We start from the raw sequence: 22738 nt of genomic DNA, 5'->3' as shown, positions 1-22738 counted from the left end.
GCATGTTACTGTTGTAGCTGCTGGAGGTGGAGCTAATTTCAACTACTCTATGTACAGTTAGCTAGTTTAGTCCAGTGGTTCCCAACTTAGGGATTGGGCCCCTCCAAAGGGTCACCAGATAAATCTGAGGGATCGTGAGATGATTAATGGGAGAGGACAGAAGAAAAAAAGTTCTGATGCACAAATCTGTTCCAGTTTTTCTCTAATCTTTAATTTTTGGTGAAATATTGGATCATTTGATCATTTATTGAAATGAAAGCATGTGAGAAGTTTAGAGGCAAAAATGAACAACTCATAGACATATGAAATGTGACCCCGACTACACACTGCTTTTTGTAAGATGCCAAAAGCCAAAAAGGTTGGAAACCACTGGTTTCATCTTTAACAATGTGTTGTATTTTAAAAGCTTGTTATATTATCCATTGTGTCAAATCTTCATCTGAAAAGTAACTAAAGCTGTCAAATAAACTTAGTTACTTTACACTATTTACATTTCTCAGCTAATGTTCATTCAGGTATCTAAAATAAAAGAACTGATTTGGTTGCTGAGTAAACACTTTGTATCTCCAGTTTTGGGATTTTCTATTTCTTTCAGAAAAAAAGTAAAAGTAATTGCTTTTTGATTTTTATTACTTTCAGTAAAAAGTGAAGTAAAGATTTTCAATAAATTTTCAATTTAAATGCTCAATGTCTGCAATGTTTGTGATGTTCAATAAAAAATAAAAAGATTTCTGAGAATGGGGTAGCTGAATTTCAGAGAGGATAGACTACAGCAAACTAAAACAATAGTTCAGGAGTAAAATTATTCCCCAAACAAGAGAATAAACTGCTCATGCGACTCCTGTTTGAGCCAAGCCTCGCCCCGCCTTGCCAGGATGCCCCGGGACATAAATCAATTTCACCTCAAGAGCTCAAGAAATAGATTTATTTAGAACAATAACACTTTATTAAGCAATAAATTTCCCCGAAGGTGCTCTTAAAATCCCTCTATGATATTTAGCGTTCACTCAAAATATAAATTATTTAGCTTTAATTCCAAACAGAAACATCGTTTTATCGCCTTTATCCATTAACTAACCGCCTCGTCGAGAGGTCCAAAGATTAAAATCAAACGCGACGTTTTGTTGTCTACGGAAGCCCGAGCAGTCAAAACTAAACGAGCGAGCAAACAGAAAGCAAACAAGAACGTCTGATGTTATGTCTCCAGAACTGTTCAGCTACGGGTAATTCATTTTATGTAAACAGGTTAACCCCATAGGGTCCGTTAGTTTTACTTTCCTCCGATAACCTGCTGGGCTAACTCCGCCCTGCTGCTCCTGTTTGCCTGCTGTCAGAATGTGATCCATCCTGCGGTGGTTAACGGTTATACAGCGTTTAACAAAGTGTAGCTACAATATCAGTTTGGCTATGATCTTTGGAGTGATTTCAGGACATTATAAGCTGCTGTGAGCCGTCAGAAGATGCCCGGCAGCGGCGGCTTCAGCTGGACGGTGGTCGTCCTCACCTGTCAGCATAAAGACAGCGTTTACTCCTTCCAGAGAGGTGAGGATCATCTGCTGCTTTACGATCTTTGAACTTTATCCTCTGCAGTTACACCGCGTGGCCTGTTGGTGGCGCTGATGGTGGTCAGACCCTCAGATCCTATGGGTCAGACACACATTTAATGTTTGTTAACGTTGCTAAAAAACCATTAAAGGATAATTTGACAAATTTTCTCATTTGTGTCTTAAAACATCAGTCAGGTGTCCATATGAACAGTGACAGAGGTTTTCCTCGCTGTAATCATTCCTGCTGTTATACTGGCTATTAAAAGATCCCCTTCAAATGTGCTTTCAATTTAAGTGATGGAGGCCAAAATCCACAGTGTGTCCACACAGTCATTTAGTGCAAAAATACATTTAAACTCAGCAGTCTGAGTTAGTCATATCAAGTGGATATCTGACACATTTACTGTCTTTTTAGCATCAAATTCCCTCTTTGTGTTTCCTCGGACAGTGTTTCCCTGTTGAGCTGCGGTGGAAGTATAGTAACAAAAAGAGGAACTTTGGCACTAAAAAGACTGTAACGTTGAAAGATATATACTTGATTTGACTCATTTGGACGCTGAAGCTTCTTATTAGCTTCAGATAAACTTTGAAATACATTTTTGCACAGATGTGGATTTTGTCCCCTATAGCTTACATTGTAAGGTCATTATGAAGGGATCTTCTAATGGTCAGTATGAACAAGAGGAATGATTACAGCAAGGAAAACATGTTTCAGTGTTCATATGGGCACCTGACTGTTGTTTTAAGACAGACTTGAAAAATTGTGAACCTTCCCCTCAAGGCTCAAACTATCAAAACTGATGCAGATCTTTGTTGTAGGAACGATCTAAACCACTGTGATGCCTTACCCTGAATGCCTACAACATGTTTTTAAATGTGTGTGTGTGTGTGTGTGTGTGTGTGTGTGTGTGTGTGTGACAGAACTGGAGTTGCGGCAGCAGCGTGGCTCTCTGTCTCAGGATGCGTTGGTTTTAACGGTGCAGGACCGCCAGGAGCCGGTGGGCAGCGGCGGGGCAACGCTCAACGCTCTGCTGGTCGCTGCAGAACACCTGAGTAGCAGAGCTGGACACACTGTGAGTCATACTGGGAATGTACTGCTCAGAATTACTGGTCAAAATGGTTACACTGAGATACTGGTACTGCTTCAGACTGGTCCTACTGGTATGCAGATTAAGTATTAACATTGGAGCTGGCACGACATGTCAACTACCAGAGCCTTCTATCAGTAATATCAGTATCAGCAGAGGTAGAAGAAGGACTCAGATCCTTTACTTAAAGTCCCCCTTTACTCAAAAAAATGTTTTTATTCTTGTTCCTACAGTTGGATGTTTGGGCTTCACTGTGCAGAATTATGTATGTGCAGAGTTTGACACTGGAAGGCTGTTTTCATGGTCATCTGCTGAAAGTTAAAATTTTCTCTTTGCTCACTGAAAATCAGATTTTTAGGGGTCGATCTATGAGCATGATTTGTGACATCACAGCTAATTTGGAAGCCAATTCTGGTCCAATATTCAACTTTCACAGTTTTCAGCTTTTGGATTTTTCTCTAATCTTTGACTTTTGGTGAAATATTGGATCACGACACCCAGAAATACATTGGTGAATTCCCTTGGTGGGTAATGTGGCCTCAAGGGGATCCACAGCAGTTCCAGTTCAGAGTTGCATATACTGTCTCTGATCGCTAAATTACAGCACCAGCTGTCTTTAATACAGAGACAGATCCCTCCACCCTTTTTACCAAAGTATTCATCTCTAACATGGGAGAACACATCAATTTGTATTTAAGTGTCAGGCACATCGTTGTGAAACCATGTTTCCGTAAAAACCAACAAGCAAGACTCACAAAAGTTGGCTCCAACATGTGTACGCAGTTCACATAAATGAGATTCAAAAGTATTTATTGAGATTAGTTTTAGCAAAGACTCGGACTCCATGGCCAATACTGAAGCAGACCTTGCACTGTACTTCTTAGACCCAGGTATACCTGCTTGCATGTCTAGTTTCGGTTTCAGATCTTAATCCTCAAGTAACTAGTGACTATAGCTGTCAGATAAAGAGAGGAGTAAAAAGTACAGCATTTGCCTCTGAAATGCAGTGGATTAGAATTATAAAGTAGTAGAAAATGGAAATACCTCAAAATTGTACTGAATCAGAGACCTGAATCCTCAACAAAATGAAAATAAAGTTAATTCACTAAGCAACCACTGATAGTTATTCACACTGATATTAACACAGACAATATAAATCTTGTTGTATAATGTCTTGTTAATTGATTATAGGTCCCTGCATTTTGACTGAAGAAGTATTATTTCCTGTATTGTTTCCTTCAGGTGGTGACAGCTGATGTCCTAGATGATGCTCACATCCTCATCCTCCACACAGTGCGTACAGCTGCTGCTGTCACATTTTGTTTTGTAGATGTTTTTTGTTTTTCAGATCAGACAACAGTTTTTCTTCCTGCAGGGTCGTGATTTCCCCTGGAGCTCCTGCAGCAGAGCCTTCTGCTGGTTGCCTCGAGAGAAACACGACCAGAGAGTCCAGGCTCCGGTCTGCTGTCTGGACTTGCTGCTGGACTGCCTCAGTAACCAGGTTGAGATGCTTTTTATTTGTTGAACAAATCTTACACAGAATACTTGACACTTTACATTGTAGCTATGAAATCAAACCACATACATAATGAAATGATGAAAACATAGAAACAATCTACATTTTCAGTTGCACAGATTAAGCTTTGAAATTGTGTTGACATGTGTACCACAAGGTTGTATGTTAGAGCCACTGCTGTTTACTGTGAACCACTGAGCAAACTGTTGGTTCTGTCTCTTTGACTTATGCAGATTTGTCCTGGTTCTCCTCCTGGTGTTTGGGTCTGCAGCACCGACATGATCCTCACCATACCTCCTGACTTTGGTTAGTGTGCGGTCAGCTAATTCTAACTGTGCCATTGCATACAATTATACAGTTATAGTACTCTAACTGTACCACTGCATACAGTTATACAGTTATAGTATTCTAACTGTACCACTGCATACAGTTATACAGTTATAGTATTCTAACTGTAACACTGCATACAATTATACAATTATAGTACTCTAACTGTACCACTGCATACAGTTATACAGTTGTAGTATTCTAACTGTAACACTGCATACAATTATACAGTTATAGTACTCTAACTGTACCACTGCATACAGTTATACAGTTATAGTATTCTAACTGTACCACTGCATACAGTTATACAGTTATAGTATTCTAACTGTAACACTGCATACAATTATACAATTATAGTACTCTAACTGTACCACTGCATACAGTTATACAGTTATAGTATTCTAACTGTAACACTGCATACAATTATACAGTTATAGTACTCTAACTGTACCACTGCATACAGTTATACAGTTATAGTATTCTAACTGTACCACTGCATACAGTTATACAGTTATAGTATTCTAACTGTAACACTGCATACAATTATACAATTATAGTACTCTAACTGTACCACTGCATACAGTTATACAGTTATAGTATTCTAACTGTAACACTGCATACAATTATACAATTATAGTACTCTAACTGTACCACTGCATACAGTTATACAGTTGTAGTATTCTAACTGTAACACTGCATACAATTATACAGTTATAGTACTCTAACTGTACCACTGCATACAGTTATACAGTTATAGTATTCTAACTGTACCACTGCATACAATTATACAATTATAGTATTCTAACTGTACCGCTGCATACAAATATACATTTATAGTATTGTAACTGTACCACTGCATACAGTTATACAGTTGTAGTACTCTAACTGTACCACAGCATACAATTATACAATTATAGTACTCTAACTGTATCATTGCATACAATGAAAGAGAAAGGTGCATGCAGGTGCTCTAAGAACAACAGGAAGACAGTTACTGTAGTTTGGTGTCTCATGAACATGGTCAGCAGGTGGAGCTGCAGCAGTGGCTGTGAATCACAGCTCATGGAGGTCATGAAGGTACTTTAAGAACCTTAGTGCCCATCTGCCGCAATTTGCATCAAAATCCGTACTCCTCCTTTGAGCCATAACTTCAAAAATCTAAATACACAGACATGATAAACATATTTTTAGATTCAGTATCACTTATACTTTCTGAGGATATCATCATCTCTGACATCCATCACAAATAAACATCCTTAAATTCGCTTAGAAATCATGGACAAAAACACCCCCTATAACTTCAGAACTTGCCTGAGAATCATCACATTTTCAAGTTTTCTTCAGTGTCACAGTAATCCAGTGATATTTGTGTGTACATCCGTGGGTACACTGCAAACAGGAACTGATAATAGATCATTCAGCATACTTTTAATGGAGCTAATTTGCCTAAGATGTAAACAAATATCGGCTGAAAACGAGCCTCAAATTGTAGCCCACAGCTAACTGACTGAAACGGAGGGTTGGGGGCTTATAGTCTAAGATGCTTTTCAATTTCCCAGAATTACAGATGAACACTGATGAAGACACTGTCAGAGCCAATGGCTTATTTGAAAGTTATGCACTCCCTCCAGTCAATCAGAATCAAGTATCCTCTGTTGCTGTTGTGTAATATAAACCATTGATAAGTATTAGTAACTATTTTCTGAACTTCCTCTGTGTGCACATGTGTGTATGTGTGTGTATGTGTGTGTATGTGTGTGTGTGTGTGTGTGTGTGTGTTTTAGTTTTGTCCTGGGAGGGTTTCTCTGGTGTTCGTGTTTTGGCGTTACCAGGTGAAGTCTCCTACGCAGTGAATCATGGAGTCTACCTGTCAGACCAACAGGTGCACACTTTATTTACACTCATGTCATTTCTTTTTGTCCCTATCTTTATTTGATGACCACATGTGATTGTTAAAATGTTTTATTTGTGCTACACATTTATAGTTTATCATATTATATTTGCTGTTTAATAGCTTTTGTAGCATTAATGAATCCAGAGTGAGAGTGAAGGTGTGTTTGTTTTGTCTCCCAGGGTCAGGTCAGAGACATCATCTACAAGGGGACAAAGGAGCAGATCCAACAATCAGTGCTGCCTGATGGGAAAGTGCCACTGGTGCGTCCTCCTTCCTGCAATAAATAGTAAAATCAAACACACCTTCTCTAAGGAGGTGTGGTTTGACCAATGAAAGCAGCTACTTTAGCTAAGTGTTTTGGTTTAAGCTGCTCTTTGCTAAAGTTTAATGCTTGTATGAATTTTTCTTCAAGGGTCAGTTCACTCAAAATCACAGTCAGGATGGGGTGTTGGGAAAAGTGTCTGACGGAAAACTATCAAAATCTTACCAAATTAAATTATCCATATGGCTCCATACCACAAAGTAGGAAATAGGATTTTTTATTGACCCATCAAAATTCTCTCAGCAAAACAGCTCCAAAGACATACAAATATCTAATATTTTCCTTTTGTTGTGGTGGAAAAGCTTCTGAAAGTGAAATTTTATGTTTAAGTTGCAGCAAGTGTATTTGTATAACATGTGTCAACTACAAGGCAATTCAGTGCTTTGCATAAAACATAAAAGGCTGGAAAAAAGTCAATAAAAGTTAGATAAGAGTCCAGGTTAAATAAAAGTCCTCAATTAGTTATATTGTTAAGAATGAAAACTTTTTTTGTTCTGTACATACAGTCCAGACAGTAGCATTTGGACAGTTACACACACTTTGTTCTTCAGGCTCTGTGTTTCAGTACACTGAATTTGAAATAAAATAATGGATACTACTTTAAAGTGTCAAGTCTCAGCTTTAATTAATTCTGTCTGTCTGTTTGTCTGTAGGTGTCAGGTCCAGTCTTCTTCAGCAGGTCTGTATCAGAGAAGTTATTGCAGACTCATGTCACTCCTCCTCTTGACGGCTGCACTTACCTGGGCCTGGACTCTGGAGCTCCGCCCCTCCAGGTACCTGTTTCTCTTTCTTTCTGTCTCGAATTTATTTTGATAACTTATCAGAATAAAAACCTAACATCTTAAAACATGTTCTGTAATGCATGCATGTTACCTGATATCTTGACTAATAAAACATTTAAATATGGAAAAATGTATATCACAAAATCAGAAGATTCTCTTCAAATATTAAATAAATAGTCTAAATAATTACATCATTGTAGCTGTTTTAATTTGACTCAGTGCCTCTTGTTTCATCATTCTTCAGATCTCTCTCTTCCTGGACGTGTTAAAGTGTCTCTGCTCAGATCTGACTCAGGATCAGTTTGTGAGTGAAGAGAGAGCCGGCTGCAGTTCTGCTGGTGGACCACAGGGGGCAGCAGTGAGGAGCGGCAGGACGGAGCTGTGGAGGATCCTGAGAGGAGCTCCACTCAGACTGGGTAGGTGTCTCTTCTAGTTAACTTTTAAACTGGCTCTGTTATTATGAAGTTCTGACACCATACAAACACAACGCCACCCTGTGGACGATGGCAGACGTGTGCAGATTGTAGATTTTGTGTGCAGGTCATCTTAACTCAAACAAGAGTTGTATTCTTGAGCCAAATTGGAGCAAACAGATGTTGTAAATACACAGCTGGAATCAGTGTGACTTAAACCCATCTCCACTCAAAAAAACAGTGTTTGATGTTTTTTGTTGCCTGTGATGTTGTTCTTCTCTCAGAGTGATGTATGTACTGTGTATGTTTTCATATTCATCTGCTGAAGGAGGAAAGTTTCTCTGTTCTCACCTGAAAGATCCCCTCCAGACGTGTTTTAAGACATATAAAAATACTTTGAATAATACTTTGTGTCTGATATGACTGATAAAAATCTTTAAATTATATCTATTTCTTTTTCCATTGTGAAAACTCTACTCTACTAGTATACTTATTATTATTATTATTATTATTATTATTATTATTATTCATGTTTCCATCACTCAAAGCATGATGGGAACCCTGATGGCAAAATTCATTCATCCCAAATGGAAATAACAAAAATAAAAATCCAAGAATGTGGTCTCCAGACAGGCTGTGTGTTAAAGACCCAAATAATGTCAGACTGCTTAATAACCATGTATATGTGCCACTCACATGCAAACTGACTGCAACTTATTCTGAACATGAAGAGAGAGGAGGTTCAAAGGGTTAAACTTAAAGTCTGAACTGACACTAAATAGTTCCTCATGTGTCCTGTTCTCTCTTCCTGACAGTTTACGTTCCCGGCGGTCGTTATGACTACCTGACTCTGTCCGGAAAACAACATGTCGACCGCCTGACCTGTGATTGGACAGATGGAAACACTCTCTCACACATCCAGGTGTCACTTCCTGTTCCTCATCAGCGTCATTAAAAGTGTCCCCAGTCAGGTCCTCACTTCTCTCAGCGTGTCTCTTTAACGCCACCTGGTTTCCTGTTTTCCTCCAGAGTAAGAGCGGCGTGAGCGAAGGAGGTCGGGTGATCAACAGCGTTCTGGAGGGAGATGTTGCCGTGGCGACCGGAGCAGTGGTGCAACACTGCCACCTACAGGTTAGTTAATGCTGCAACTAATGATCATTTCCATTATTGATTAATCTGCAGTTTATTTTCTTAAATAATTGTCTCAGAAAATGTCCATCACATTTTCCCAGAGTTGTTGTTGACATCATCAAGTATCTTGTTTTGTCCAACCAACAGTCCAAAACTGAAAAATATTCACATTACAATGATAAGATATACAGTACTGTGCAGAAGTTTCAGGCACTTTCATGTTTAGATTTTTATCCATAATGCCAAGCCATCAGGGAGCTGTTCAAATTCATTCTGCAGCATTACAATGCGCCCAAACATCCAGCCAGAGTCATAAAGAACTATTTTCAGCTACAAGAAGAACAAGGAGTCCTGCAACAGATGGTTTGGCCCCCACATAGTCCTGATCTCAACATCATGGAGTCAGTCTGGGATCACATGAAGAGACAGAAGCAGCTTAGACACAGAAATCCACAGAAGAACTGTAGCAACTTCTCCAAGATGCAGGAACAACCGACCTGCCAAGTACCTGAAACACTGAGGAGAACTGCTGCTGTTTTGATCTTGTGAGGTCATTATTGCTGATGTAAGAGCACGATGAGATCAAGTCGGACACAAATCCAACCAGTTGCTTTGTGCAACTCTGCACAGACCTGATCATCTCCAGCAAGCCTGTTGACCCTTTTCACAGCAGAGATTTTGACTTGTCTGAGCAGGAAAAGCACAGGCGCAATTAATAACTTTGATGATGACTGAATAAATTCTTCACCATGGTATAGTGCATGATGTTACGCTCCAGCTGTGCTTTTAGTGCTATAACAAATCAAAATGTTTTGACCTCTGACCTCTCCACAGGGTCCTCTGGAAGTCCCGTCAGGTTGTCTACTGTCGGGTCTCGAGTTGTCCACATCACCGTGTATCAGGCAGCTGGCACTGGCCAGTGACATCATCATACAGGGACATCGAATTCAGCTGGGAGAACTGAAGCTGAACGTCTACACAGTGATGGGAGCTCAAGACCACCTGGAGGTAGAAAACAGGACATATTGAACCCATATTTGACTGGGATTGAATATGAGTTCATCTTTTTTTAAAATGAGATCTGGCCTCCTTCTGTGCAAAAATGTATTTAAAAGTTTATCTGAAGCTAATATGAAGCTTCAGCGTCCAAATGAGTCAAATCAAGTAGATATCTTTCAACGTTACAGTCTTTTTAGTGCCAAAGTTCCTCTTTTTGTTACTATACTTCCACCGAAGCTCAACAGGGAAACACTGTCTGAGGAAACACAAAGAGGGAATTTGATTCTAAAAAGACTGTAAATGTGTCAGATATCCACTTGATATGACTAACTCAGAATGCTGAAGCCTCATATAAGCTTCACATCAACTTTTAAATGCATTTTTGCATAAAATGACTTTGTGGACACACTGTGGATTTTGTCCCCCATCACTTACACTGAAAGCACATCTGAAGGGGATCTTTTAATGATCAGTATGAACAGGAGGAATGATTAGAGCGAGGAAAACCTCTTTCATTGTTCTTATGGACACCTGACTGCTGTTTTAAGACAGACTTAAAAAACTTGTGAACCTGTCCTTTAAGATATAAAATATGAACAGTATCTATCAAGTCACTGAGCAGCATCACATTTCAAAGTCAGGAACCAGAGATATCTTGAAGATGTGAATTTTGTACGTAAGCTTCCCCCCTGACCCCCTCCTCCTCCTCCTCCTCCTCCTCAGGTCTCCTCTGATGACAGCAACGCCTCCTTCCTCAACCAAAGATGGAGCCTCTTCTACAGCAGAACTGGAATACAGTAGGACTCTGACCTTTGACCTTTAAACATTATTTTAAGTCTGCCAAAGGAGAGAAATTATTTTAGGTATTTTCTGTACTAATGAGCTACCCTGGAATTAACTGTATATTTTATATATTAACTGTATATTTTCAAATAAAACATAGAAAGAAAAGTCAAAGAAAATATTAAAAACAAGAAAAAAATCACATAACAATAAAATACAGTTATTTGAGTTTATTCCCATCAGCTTTCACAAAGTGGTTGCTGGTCTTCCTGAGGTTCAAACAACTACAACTACAACAATTTAAAATCACATTGATCAACAAAACAAGAAAAAGCAAAACAGTCTAAATATAAAAATTGGAAAATAACAAAATTGTCAAAATAAATAGCAACAAAAAGAAAATAAAAATGGCTCCAAAAGCACAAAAAACTGAAAATAATATCTATGTGGAATTCATCCATTTTTGTTTTAGTGACTCGTGAAAATTTATATTTTATTCATCACTTTTTTATTGTTTGTTAGAGTAAAAACATTACGATACAAGCTCAATTCAGTCAAATAAAGAAGAAAAGAACCAAAAAGTCTAAGAGATTAAAAAAACTAAAAGCTACTTTATGTTGTCATAGTTACAAGTAATAACTGGAAGGATAAAGTGATGAAAAACATCAGAGGCAGTGGAAACAAAGTTTCAATCAGAATAAAGTTCAATGGTTATCTTTTTCTTCTCCTCTCAGGCCGGAGGAGTTGTGGGTCAGAGGAGAACAGCGCTCCCTGCTAGAGGCTCGTCTCTTTCCGGTCCTCCACCCTAGAGGAGGTGCTGTAGGTCTGGAGGGAGGTGTCGGCTGGCTGCTGGGGGGGGTTGGCTGGTTGCGGAGGTGGAGGGAGGCATGGAGACTGTCCTTGAAGGAGGTGCTGTCACTCACTCATCAGGAGGCGGAGCTGCAGTGGAGGGATGAGTTACTGTTCCTGGCAGGGAGGAGGAGAGTGACTGACGCCCTGACGAGTCGGACAGACGTCTGCCTGCTGCCTTGCTTCAGGGCGGCAGCACTGGGAGGCCAGCAGGGGGCGCTGCTGGAAACACTGGACAGCAGTGAGTCACAAAATTACTATATAAATGTTTTGAGTTCTCTTTATTCTTTTACTGTCTTTTCTTTATAAATTACAGAATTACAGTTAGCATCACTGTGATAATCTTCTCCCTTTTTAATGTTAACGAATGTTTTAACTTTTGTTTTTTAGTCGTTTATTGTCTGTAACAATTTTAATTTTAATGGGTTTATAACAAGTGAAAGATGATCATGATGATGGGGGAATACGTACGTATTTCAAAAATTTACAAAACAGAGCTTTTTAACTTCACTTTTCACTTTAGAAAAAAGAAAGTAAAATAAAGTATGCAAAAAATGTAGCTATCACACAAGTTATGAGTCTGATTGGCAATTTTATAGGAGGTTATGGAATTACGATTGTTCACAATTGTTCTATAAAAATAAAAATTAAATTAAAAATGTAAAGAATGACAAGAGAAAATTGTGGAGTTTAGTAAATGGCATGATGGGACACAGGCCCAAATCCTGCCCAGCATATCTTGAAGTGGAAGGAAAATTCTTGACACAACCATTACAAATTGCTAATTATTTTAATTATTCGGTTGGATAATATAACTGTAAAATAGTGAACTGATGTTTTTAAGTCAAGTTAGTTTTATTTGTATAGCCCCTTCATACACAGGCAGTTCAAGGTGCTTAACATCAGCATAAAAGCAAATGATCAAAATTATAAAAATCGTTTTAAAGCAAAGTTTAAAAATTAATATACGACAATTAAAAATGAAATCCAAATCAAACACACTTTACTTCATTTACAACTTTTTTTTAACTACTCAGATATAATGTTTACCTGTTGTTTTAAATGTGTGTATGTTAGGATATGAAAAATAAAATTATATTATTAGGTGGAATTAACCAAAGGAACTTCTCCTCTGAACATGTCCTTTCAGTCGCTGCAGGTAGTGGGGCGGGGCCAGAGCGGGAGGCGGAGCCTGGTGCAGAGCTGGGCGTGGCTGCCCGCTGTCTCTCCTGTATCGCTGATGTGTTGGTGTGCATGGCGGGGGGTAAGGGGGGGCTGAGGAGTGGGCCAGCTGCTAACGAGGCTTGGAGCTCCGCCTACTTCCTGTTAGAGGAGGGTAACCTGAGGGGCGGAGTCAAAGCCCTGGCCACGCAGAGAGGTCATTGGCTCAGCAGGTGAGCTTCACTCTTTTGTTTTTCTTTCAGTTTTTTTATTGGTGGATAATGACTGATATTGTTCTTCCTGTGACTGCCCCCTACAGGCCGGACCTGCTGGTTCGAGCGGCACGACACTACGAGGGCGCTGGCCAGGTGCTGCTACGACAGGCTGTGATGTCTTCGCAGAGGTTCATCTCCATTGGCCAGGGTGAAGTCCCAGCCCTTGAGGAGTGGCAGGAAGTGGAGTGTCCGGCCAGACTGGATTTAGCAGGTGAGTGAACAAACTCCGACAACCATTGTTGAATATATCCTGCTACTTTTGTCTATAGCCATCGGTCGACAGGTGTAGTGTCCCAAAAAACATTTACGGTCTCAAAATACCTGCCAAAGTTGCGACAACATGCTCTAACCAAAGCAATTTGCCAAGACATTGCGAATATTTTCACAACACTCTAGAAGATTTGGCCAGCCTGGATGATATTCGTCCCACCAAGGTATCAATGAAAGAGAAGCTGTCCTCTCTTGTTGCATGGATTCCTGCAGTCGGATGACAGAGTTCATTTGAGTGCAGCTCCTTCATGGTACATAAAACAAATACAATCAATGTTGTACACAAAATTATGTCGGAGCAAGTTGAAGTTGTAGACTGGCAGAAAAGTCAGTGTTTTGCAGTTAAATCTCAAGGGACTGTTGAGCGTCCTACTGACTCCAAGTTTCCATTTAAGTTTCTATTCAAAGGTGGCACAAATTTTATCATTTTAATTCCAGATAATTATCAAAAGAAAATTTAGTAAATGCATGTTGCCATCCTCTACCATTATGTGAATATTAGGAGTTGGTTCATTAAGATAAACAGTGGGTGGTGCTAATTTAGTAATTTTGATGCTGTTAAACCGTTGCAGAAGAAGAGAAGACACAACGAGACAACACCATTAAAAGAGCAGCAGTCAAAGCTAAAACCATGTGGACCTCAGACAACAGGAAGCACTTTTTTACAGATATTTACTTGTCTGTATGTCTGGTGGTTCAACTCAGATTTTTTTAAGCACAAAATGAAAATGCACATAAAAACACATTAGTGGAAACACAGTCACTGTAAGGAGTACTATGTCTCTGTTTCAGGTGGCTGGAGTGACACGCCTCCCATCGCCTTTGAGCACGGCGGCTCCGTGACCAACCTTGCAGTGAAGGTTGATGGGAAGCGTCCTATCGGTGCCAGGGCTCGTCGCATCAAAGAGCCCCGCCTCCTGCTGGTCAGCAACACTGGAGAGCGGGACAGTGGGGTTTCCACGGAGACGGTGTGTGACAACCTGGATGACCTGAAGGACTACTGTCAGCCGCATGCACCAGGTAGGGACGGATTGTGTTTCGACTGGTTAAATGAGACGAACAGGATTCAATTCAGCGCTGACTTTTGTGTGTGTTGATGTGTTTGTGCATTGCAGGAGCCCTGCTGAAGGCGGTGTGTGTGTGCAGCGGTCTGGTGTCTCTCTCCTCCCAGCATTCTCTGGGGGAACAGCTGATGCAGCGGTGGGGAGGAGGGGTGGAGCTCCACAGCTGGTCAGTGCTGCCCACAGGATCAGGACTGGGTGAGAGACCAACCAACACATGAAATACTGCAGAAACAAAAATGTTAACCACAAAAACTAAATCCATCACAAAACTATATCTACTACTAATGAACAAAATCTACAGCAAAACAGACAAAATACACCTACAAACAAGAAGAAAAAATGATAATTCTAAATAAAGACACAAAAACTACATGTATCATTATGGTGCATAACTACAGTGACCAAAAACATAAACTTACTTCTGCCAGAAAACGTAAAACTACAAAAACATAAAAACTACATCTACCAACAAGAAGAAAAAGATGATAATTATAAATAAAATTACAAAACTACATGTATCATTACAATACATCAATACAGAGACCAAAAACAAAACTACCTCTGCCAGAAAACACCAAACTACAAAAACATAAAAACTACATCTACCAACAAGAAGAAAAAGATTATAATTATAAATAAAATTACAAAACTACATGTATCATTATGGTGCATAACTACAGTGACCAAAAACAAAAAACTACTTCTGCCAGAAAACATAAAACTGCAAAAACATAAAAACTACATCTACCAACAAGAAGAAAAAGATGATAATTATAAATAAAATTACAAAACTACATGTATCATTACAGTACATCAATACAGAGACCAAAAACATAAAACTACTTCTGCCAGAAAACACAAAACTACAAAAACATAAACACTACATCTACCAACAAGAAGAAAAAGCTGTTAATTATAAATAAAATTACAAAATTACATGTATCATTATGGTGCATAACTACAGTGACCAAAAACATAAAACTACTTCTGCCAGAAAACATAAAACTACAAAAATATAAAAACTACATCTATCAACAAGAAGAAAAAGATGATAATTATAAATAAAATTACAAAACTACATGTATCATTACAATACATCAATACAGAGACCAAAAACATAAAACTTCTTCTGCCAGAAAACACAAAACTACAAAAACATAAAAACTACATCTACCAACAAGAAGAAAAAGATGATAATTATAAACAAACTTACAAAACTACATGTATCATTATGGTGCATAACTACAGTAACCAAAAACATAAAACTTCTTCTGCCAGAAAACAAAACTACAAAAACATAAAAACTACATCTACCAACAAGAAGAAAAAGATGATAATTATAAATAAAATTACAAAACTACATGTATCATCACAGTACATCAATACAGAGACCAAAAACATAAAACTACTTCTGCCAGAAAACACAAAACTACAAAAATATAAAAACTACATCTACCAACAAGAAGAAAAGGATGATAATTATAAATAAAATTACAAAATTACATGTATTATTAAAGTGCATCAATACAGAGACTAAAAACATAAAACTTCTTCTGCCAGAAAACATAAAACTAAAAAAACATAAAAACTACATCTACCAACAAGAAGAAAAAGATGATAATTATAAATAAAATTACAAATCTACATGTATCATTAAAGTGCATCAATACAGAAACTAAAAAACATAAAACTTCCTCTGCCAGAAAACACAAAACTACAAAAACATAAAAACTACATCTACCAAAAAGAAGAAAAGGATGATAATTATAAATAAAATTACAAACTACATGTATCATTAAAGTGCATCAATACAGAGACTAAAAACATAAAACTTCTTCTGCCAGAAAACATAAAACTACAAAAACATAAAAACTACATCTACCAACAAGAAGAAAAAGATGATAATTATAAATAAAATTACAAAATTACATGTATCATTATGGTGCATAACTACAACGACCAAAAACATAAAACTTCTTCTGCCAGAAAACATAAAACTACAAAAACATAAAAACTACATCTACCAACAAGAAGAAAAGGATGATAATTATAAATAAAATTACAAATCTACATGTATCATTATGGTGCATAACTACAATGACCAAAAACATAAAACTACTTCTGCCAGAAAACATAAAACTACAAAAACATAAACACTACATCTACCAACAATGAGAAAAGAATGATAATTATAAATAAAATTACAAAACTACATGTATCATTACAGTACATCAATGCAGAAACCAAAAACATAAAACTTCTTCTGCCAGAAAACATAAAACTACAAAAACATAAAAACTACATCTACCAACAATGAGAAAAGAATGATAATTATAAATAAAATTACAAAACTACATGTATTATTAAAGTGCATCAATACAGAGACTAAAAACATAAAACTTATTCTGCCAGAAAACATAAAACTAAAAAAACATGAAAACTACATCTACCAACAAGAAGAAAAAGATGATAATTATAAATAAAATTACAAATCTACATGTATCATTAAAGTGCATCAATACAGAGGCTAAAAACATAAAACTTCTTCTGCCAGAAAACATAAAACTACAAAAACATAAAAACTACATCTACCAACAAGAAGAAAAAGATGATAATTATAAATAAAATTACAAATCTACATGTATCATTATGGTGCATAACTACAACGACCAAAAACATAAAACTACTTCTGCCAGAAAACATAAAACTACAAAAACATAAAAACTACATCTACCAAAAATGAGAAAAGAATGATAATTACAAATAAAATTACAAAACTTCATGTATCATTACAGTACATCAATACAGAAACCAAAAACATAAAACTTCTTCTGCCAGAAAACATAAAACTACAAAAACATAAAAACTACATCTACCAACAAGAAGAAAAAGATGATAATTATAAATAAAATTACAAATCTACATGTTTCATTATGGTGCATAACTACAATGACCAAAAACATAAAACTACTTCTGCCAGAAAACATAAAACTACAAAAACATAAACACTACATCTACCAACAAGAAGAAAAGGATGATAATTATAAATAAAATTACAAAACTACATGTATCATTAAAGTGCATCAATACAGAGACTAAAAACATAAAACTTCTTCTGCCAGAAAACAGAAAACTAAAAAAACATAAAAACTACATCTACCAATAAGAAGAAAAAGATTTTAATTATAAATAAAATTACAAAACTACATGTAGCATTACAGTGCATCAATACAGAGACTAAAAACATAAACTTCTGCCAGAAAACATAAAACTACAAAAACATAAAAACTACATCTACCAACAAGAAGAAAAAGATTTTAATTATAAATAAAATTACAAAACTACATGTATCATTACAGTACATCAATACAGAGACCATAAACATAAAACTTCTTCTGCCAGAAAACAGAAAACTAAAAACCATAAAAACTACATCTACCAACAAGAAGAAAAAGAATGATAATTATAAATAAAATTACAAAGCTACATGTATCATTACAGTACATCAATACAGAGACCAAAAACAAAAAACTACTTCTGCCAGAAAACATAAAACTACAAAAACATAAAAACTACATCTACCAACAAGAAGAAAAAGATGATAATTATAAATGAAATTACAAAACGACATGTATCATTACAGTACATCAATACAGAGACCATAAACATAAAACTACTTCTGCCAGAAAACACAAAACTACATCTACCACAAAACATAAAAACTACATCTACCACGAATCATAAAATTACATCCACCGTACAAAACAATATTCACAGCAGCTACAACAGAAAACAAAAACTGAATAGAAATAAATAATCCACAGCACTTGTCATCAGAAATACAAAACTACACTTGTTAGAAAGGGAAACCTTCATAACCCAAACTAAAACAAACTGCCACATTTAGCATCAAGAAAAGACAACATGCTGTTTAGGCCACCGTTATTTTGTTTCTGGCTTGAAAAAACAACATATATTTAGGTATTATCAGATGTGAAACTACTAATATTTTGTACAATGAAGTCAAGCTGCAGATTTTATTCGGAAACGAAATCAAGATCCTCAAAACCAAATCAATTCAATCTAACAAAATCCGTGTTTCCTCTGTGCATCATTTAAGTTCATGTGTCGGTGGGTGAGGGGAGAGCATGAAGGCTGAATGGGTTATAATATCAGTTTGATCACCCGTTGTCCGGCAGGTACCAGCAGTATCCTGGCGGGGGCGCTGCTGGCTGCAGTCTACAAATGCACAGGTCGAACTTACGACACAGACTCGCTCATCCACGCCGTCCTGTACCTGGAACAAATACTGACTACAGGTCTGTAGCTCTCTGTGTAGAATTATTCTTCCAGGAAGCTAACATGGGAGTGTTCTCCATCTCAAGCATCCATCACATATGACATGAGTGCAGCAAAACAACCTTTCCAATTAAATTCACTTATGTCTACTGCTTCTCTGGACTGAACTCCCTCTTGTCCTCCTCCTCCTCCAGGTGGAGGCTGGCAAGATCAGGTCGGAGGTCTGGTGGGCGGAGTCAAGGTGGGTCGATCCAAAGCGTCTCTGCCCCTGCAGGTTGAAGTGGAACGTCTGAGTCCTCCAGAGGACTTCCTAGTGTCTCTGGAGCAGCACCTCCTGCTGGTGTACACTGGCAAGACTCGCCTGGCTCGTAACCTGCTGCAGGTTGAACCTCTTTCTGTTTATAGTCTCATTCTCTGTGTTTACATGGAGTCTTTTATTTCACATCAGTCTTTAATCCAAATAAAACACTTCATGTAAACAAATCGATCAGATAACTTATTCTTAATAAAACACACTTTGTTTATGTTTAAAGTTGTGTTAATTGATTTGGGGGAAGAGAAAACATAAAATCTGATATAATCAACTTTAACTTCTCCCCCTAGAAGAAAACATTTAAAACACAGAGCAGAACATAAAACATCATAAATACATAAAACATGTTACAAAATATGTAAAAACAAATACTAAACCTATAAAATTACCCACAATGCACCAACAGTTCGATTGGAGATTCACATGCTAACAATAGCTAATGTAGCCTGGAAGTGCTAGCCTCCAGCAGAGATGAGGTGCAGGCTAAAGAGATCTGGTAACCTCACTTCTCATTTTGTAGTCTTCAGCCCCACTGATGCTGACTCAAATTACATCATCAGTGACATCATCAAGTCCCTCTGGAGCTACAAAAGGCTTTATTACACAAAGAGCACCTGGAAACACACGCTGAGGTGGAAAATACCTGCAGTTCACCGTTAAGTTGAAGATTTTCCTCTGGGAAGATGCACCACTCGTTTCCATGTTCATAGGTTTTTTTCAGTAGAGTCATCTTTTGCTCAATAACTCCTGCATATTATATTGTAATGAATCTGTTACTGAACCAGTAACTGTGCCAGCTGTTGGACACAGGTCCATCTGTCGGCGGTGGAGAACCATTCTTTATTATTATTATTACTATTGTAATAATACTATTATACTATTATTACTTTTATTTAATCAGGTAGTCTCACTTAGATCGAGATCTCTTTTGCAGTAATGATGATGATGATGATGGTTTGTCTGTAGGATGTGGTGCGTAGCTGGTATAGTCGCCTGCCCTCGATGGTTCAGAACGCCCAGCAGCTGGTGGCTAACTCAGAGGACTGTGCCAGAGCATGTACAGATGGTAAAACTGTTCAACACACACTTAAATTACTACTGTAGAAGAAAAAAAATGAAGAAACCAGCTTAACACACTAGAATAATACAAATAGAATCAATTTTATACACAAAGTAAAGACACTACAAATAGTTATTAACTAGACCTTGTGATGAAATGAGATGTATAATTCCAAGGATTTAGTACATTGTTAGACTGTTAGACTGCTTTTATGGTTATGTTTTACAACAAGGCATTCTTTATGAAAATGTCCAAAAGATTAGAATCTATTGATACATAACTGTAACTTTTGTAAGTTTGTGTAGTTTAAACAAACAAGATATAACATGTTTCAAGCTGCTGGTAGGTGGAACACTCAAGGCCAGAAGAAGCTGTGTTAAAGTGTAGTAAAATTTGTCATTTTATGAAATTTGTGATATGTATCTGCTGTACAGATCAGATGTCTGTACGTATAACTAACTTTTTGTATTATACAAACAAGATATAATGTATTTCGAAGGTGCTGGTAAGTGGATTTTGTTACCTTTAGACAGAGCCAAGCTAGCTGTTTCCTCCTGTTTCCAGTCTTTATGCTAAGCTAAGCTAACTGGCAGCTAGCTGTAGCTTCATATTTACATGACAGTGGTTTTAATCTTCTCATCTAACTCTCCACCAGAAAGAGAATGACACGTATTTCCCCAAAATGTTGGAACTACTCTTTTAAATAGAACCAGGTTATTCATTCCTCTCTATCTATATCAGTTCATCCTATCCTACATTTCCCACAATGCCTTTTGACGAGCCCCAGACAGTGAAGAATCAAAGCTGGTTAAAAGATGAGCTCTTTTCCTCCCTCTGCAGGTTCTCTGTCCGGACTTGGTCTGTGTCTGGACCGCTCGTGGCAGCAGAAGAAGCTCATGGCTCCTGGTTGTGAGCCAGCCTCAGTGAGGGCCATGATGGAGGCTCTGACACCGCTGGTCCTGGGTCAGAGCCTGGCCGGGGCCGGCGGGGGCGGCTTCCTCTACCTGCTGACCCGGGAGCCTCGACAGCAGCAGGCGGTGCTTCAGGTCCTCAACAACACACCAGTAAGAGCACATCTACCTTAATGATGTCATGTCTGTTATCAAACCACAGATAGATTAATACTTAATTAAAACTTTCATTTACTAGCAAACCAATAATTTCTGTCACTCCTGTTACCAAACTACAGCCAGCTCAATGATTTAGTCTTTGATTTTGCAGAGTAGTTATGATTTGGAAAAACAACAATACAGCTGTATTAAAGGCACAAATTTGTGATTTTATGAAATTTGTAAATTTGTGATATTTAGCCGCTGCACAAATCAGATGTGTGTACTCTCATTTATCTCATTTATTTATTTTGTTATTATTATTTTGTCTCATTTAGTTTTTTAATAACTTTTTTTAATAAATACAAAACAAAATGAAACAGTACCACTTATCACAGTAAATAAATGAAAACAAATAACAGAACAAACAAAACAAAATAAATCTGGGCAATCAGAATTAGCTACAAGTACGGTAAGAAAAAAAACAGTAAACTGTAGAGACAAATGAAGATAAATAAATAAATAAATAAATAAATAAGGGGGCAGCATGTATCAACAAATGAAGTAGCACATTTTCCTTAAAAAAAACAACAAAAAATCAAATTATGGGAATATTTACTTCCTGTTAGGTTTCTTCCTTTATCTACATCAGAAGATTAGACCAAAATTCATAAAACTTCCCTTTGTAATTAGTCGTCCTTGTGATTAGAGATTCGATATCTATCATCAATTTTAACCATTCAGCAAAATCTGGTTTTGACAGACTGTGTGAATGACATGAAAGCTCTGTAAGTCACTTATCCTGTGGTTTCCTTTGAGAAAAATCAGAAACCAAAAGGGAGAAATTTAAATTTTAAATAGTTTTTGGTTTCATGATAGAACCCTTTAGTTTTACATTCATTAGACAGTCTATGTAGATGAAGAACTTGTTTCCATACAGCCAATCTAATCTTTGCATCATGAATGGTTGTAAACTTTGCACTAAAACAAGTCAGTGTTTTAAATTAAGGAAAAAACAAAAAGTAAAGGTTAAGCAGAGATCCAATGTAGACATACAGTAGATCAAATTGTAGTTTTATATATCTCAAATTTATATGGTAAAACATGTTAATACAGAAAAAAAACAACAGCCAGACAATAAAAAAGCTGAAAAATACAGGAGACAGAACTCATGCAATATCGCTAAAGCTGTCAAAGAAGAACATGTTTGCAGTGTTGTATTCAGCAAACTCCTAATTGTCTGTTTGGTTACCATGGTGATATTTAACTGATTAGTTACCGTGGTGATATTTGGTTTGTTTTCAGGGTCTGGGAGATTTCAGTGTTCACTCGGTGGAGCTGGATATGGATGGGATCACAGTCCTACCACCATCCTGAGAACACACACACACACACACACACACATATAAATGTCTCTCACTGTAAACTGAGAGCTGATGTACTAATATGAATGTGAATGAGACAGTTTTGTATTTTATGAATGTAATTTTGATAATCAAGCTGTGAGATTGTGTCCAGTATTTGATCATGAAGATTGAACTGTATTCATTTATATTATTATTCACAAATAAATCGACAGAATAAATATTTCGGACA

The 22738-nt window shown here is 37.2% G+C and overlaps 1 protein-coding gene across 1 annotated transcript; it reads left to right on the top strand.

Moving 5' to 3' along the window:
* The first annotated feature begins 643 nt into the window (after positions 1-643).
* LOC122985319 (L-fucose kinase) lies at positions 644-22730 on the top strand. The gene is made up of 23 exons (XM_044355888.1): positions 644-1542; positions 2469-2620; positions 3878-3928; positions 4011-4136; positions 4385-4457; positions 6263-6360; positions 6552-6632; positions 7348-7467; positions 7721-7892; positions 8705-8811; positions 8919-9020; positions 9855-10028; positions 10743-10816; positions 11537-11892; positions 12802-13045; positions 13132-13298; positions 14150-14377; positions 14473-14616; positions 18621-18740; positions 18915-19102; positions 20000-20099; positions 20934-21157; positions 22448-22730. The coding sequence occupies exons 1-23, from the start codon at positions 1461-1463 to the stop codon at positions 22517-22519; spliced, it is 3255 nt and encodes a 1084-aa protein (XP_044211823.1). The 5' UTR covers positions 644-1460; the 3' UTR covers positions 22520-22730.
* The last annotated feature ends 8 nt before the right edge of the window (positions 22731-22738 follow it).

Source organism: Thunnus albacares, chromosome 7, assembly GCF_914725855.1.
Source record: "Thunnus albacares chromosome 7, fThuAlb1.1, whole genome shotgun sequence".
Classification (NCBI taxonomy): Eukaryota; Metazoa; Chordata; class Actinopteri; order Scombriformes; family Scombridae; genus Thunnus; species Thunnus albacares.
The sequence above is the reverse complement of the archived record's forward strand: the minus strand, read 5'-3'. Positions and strand labels throughout refer to the sequence as shown.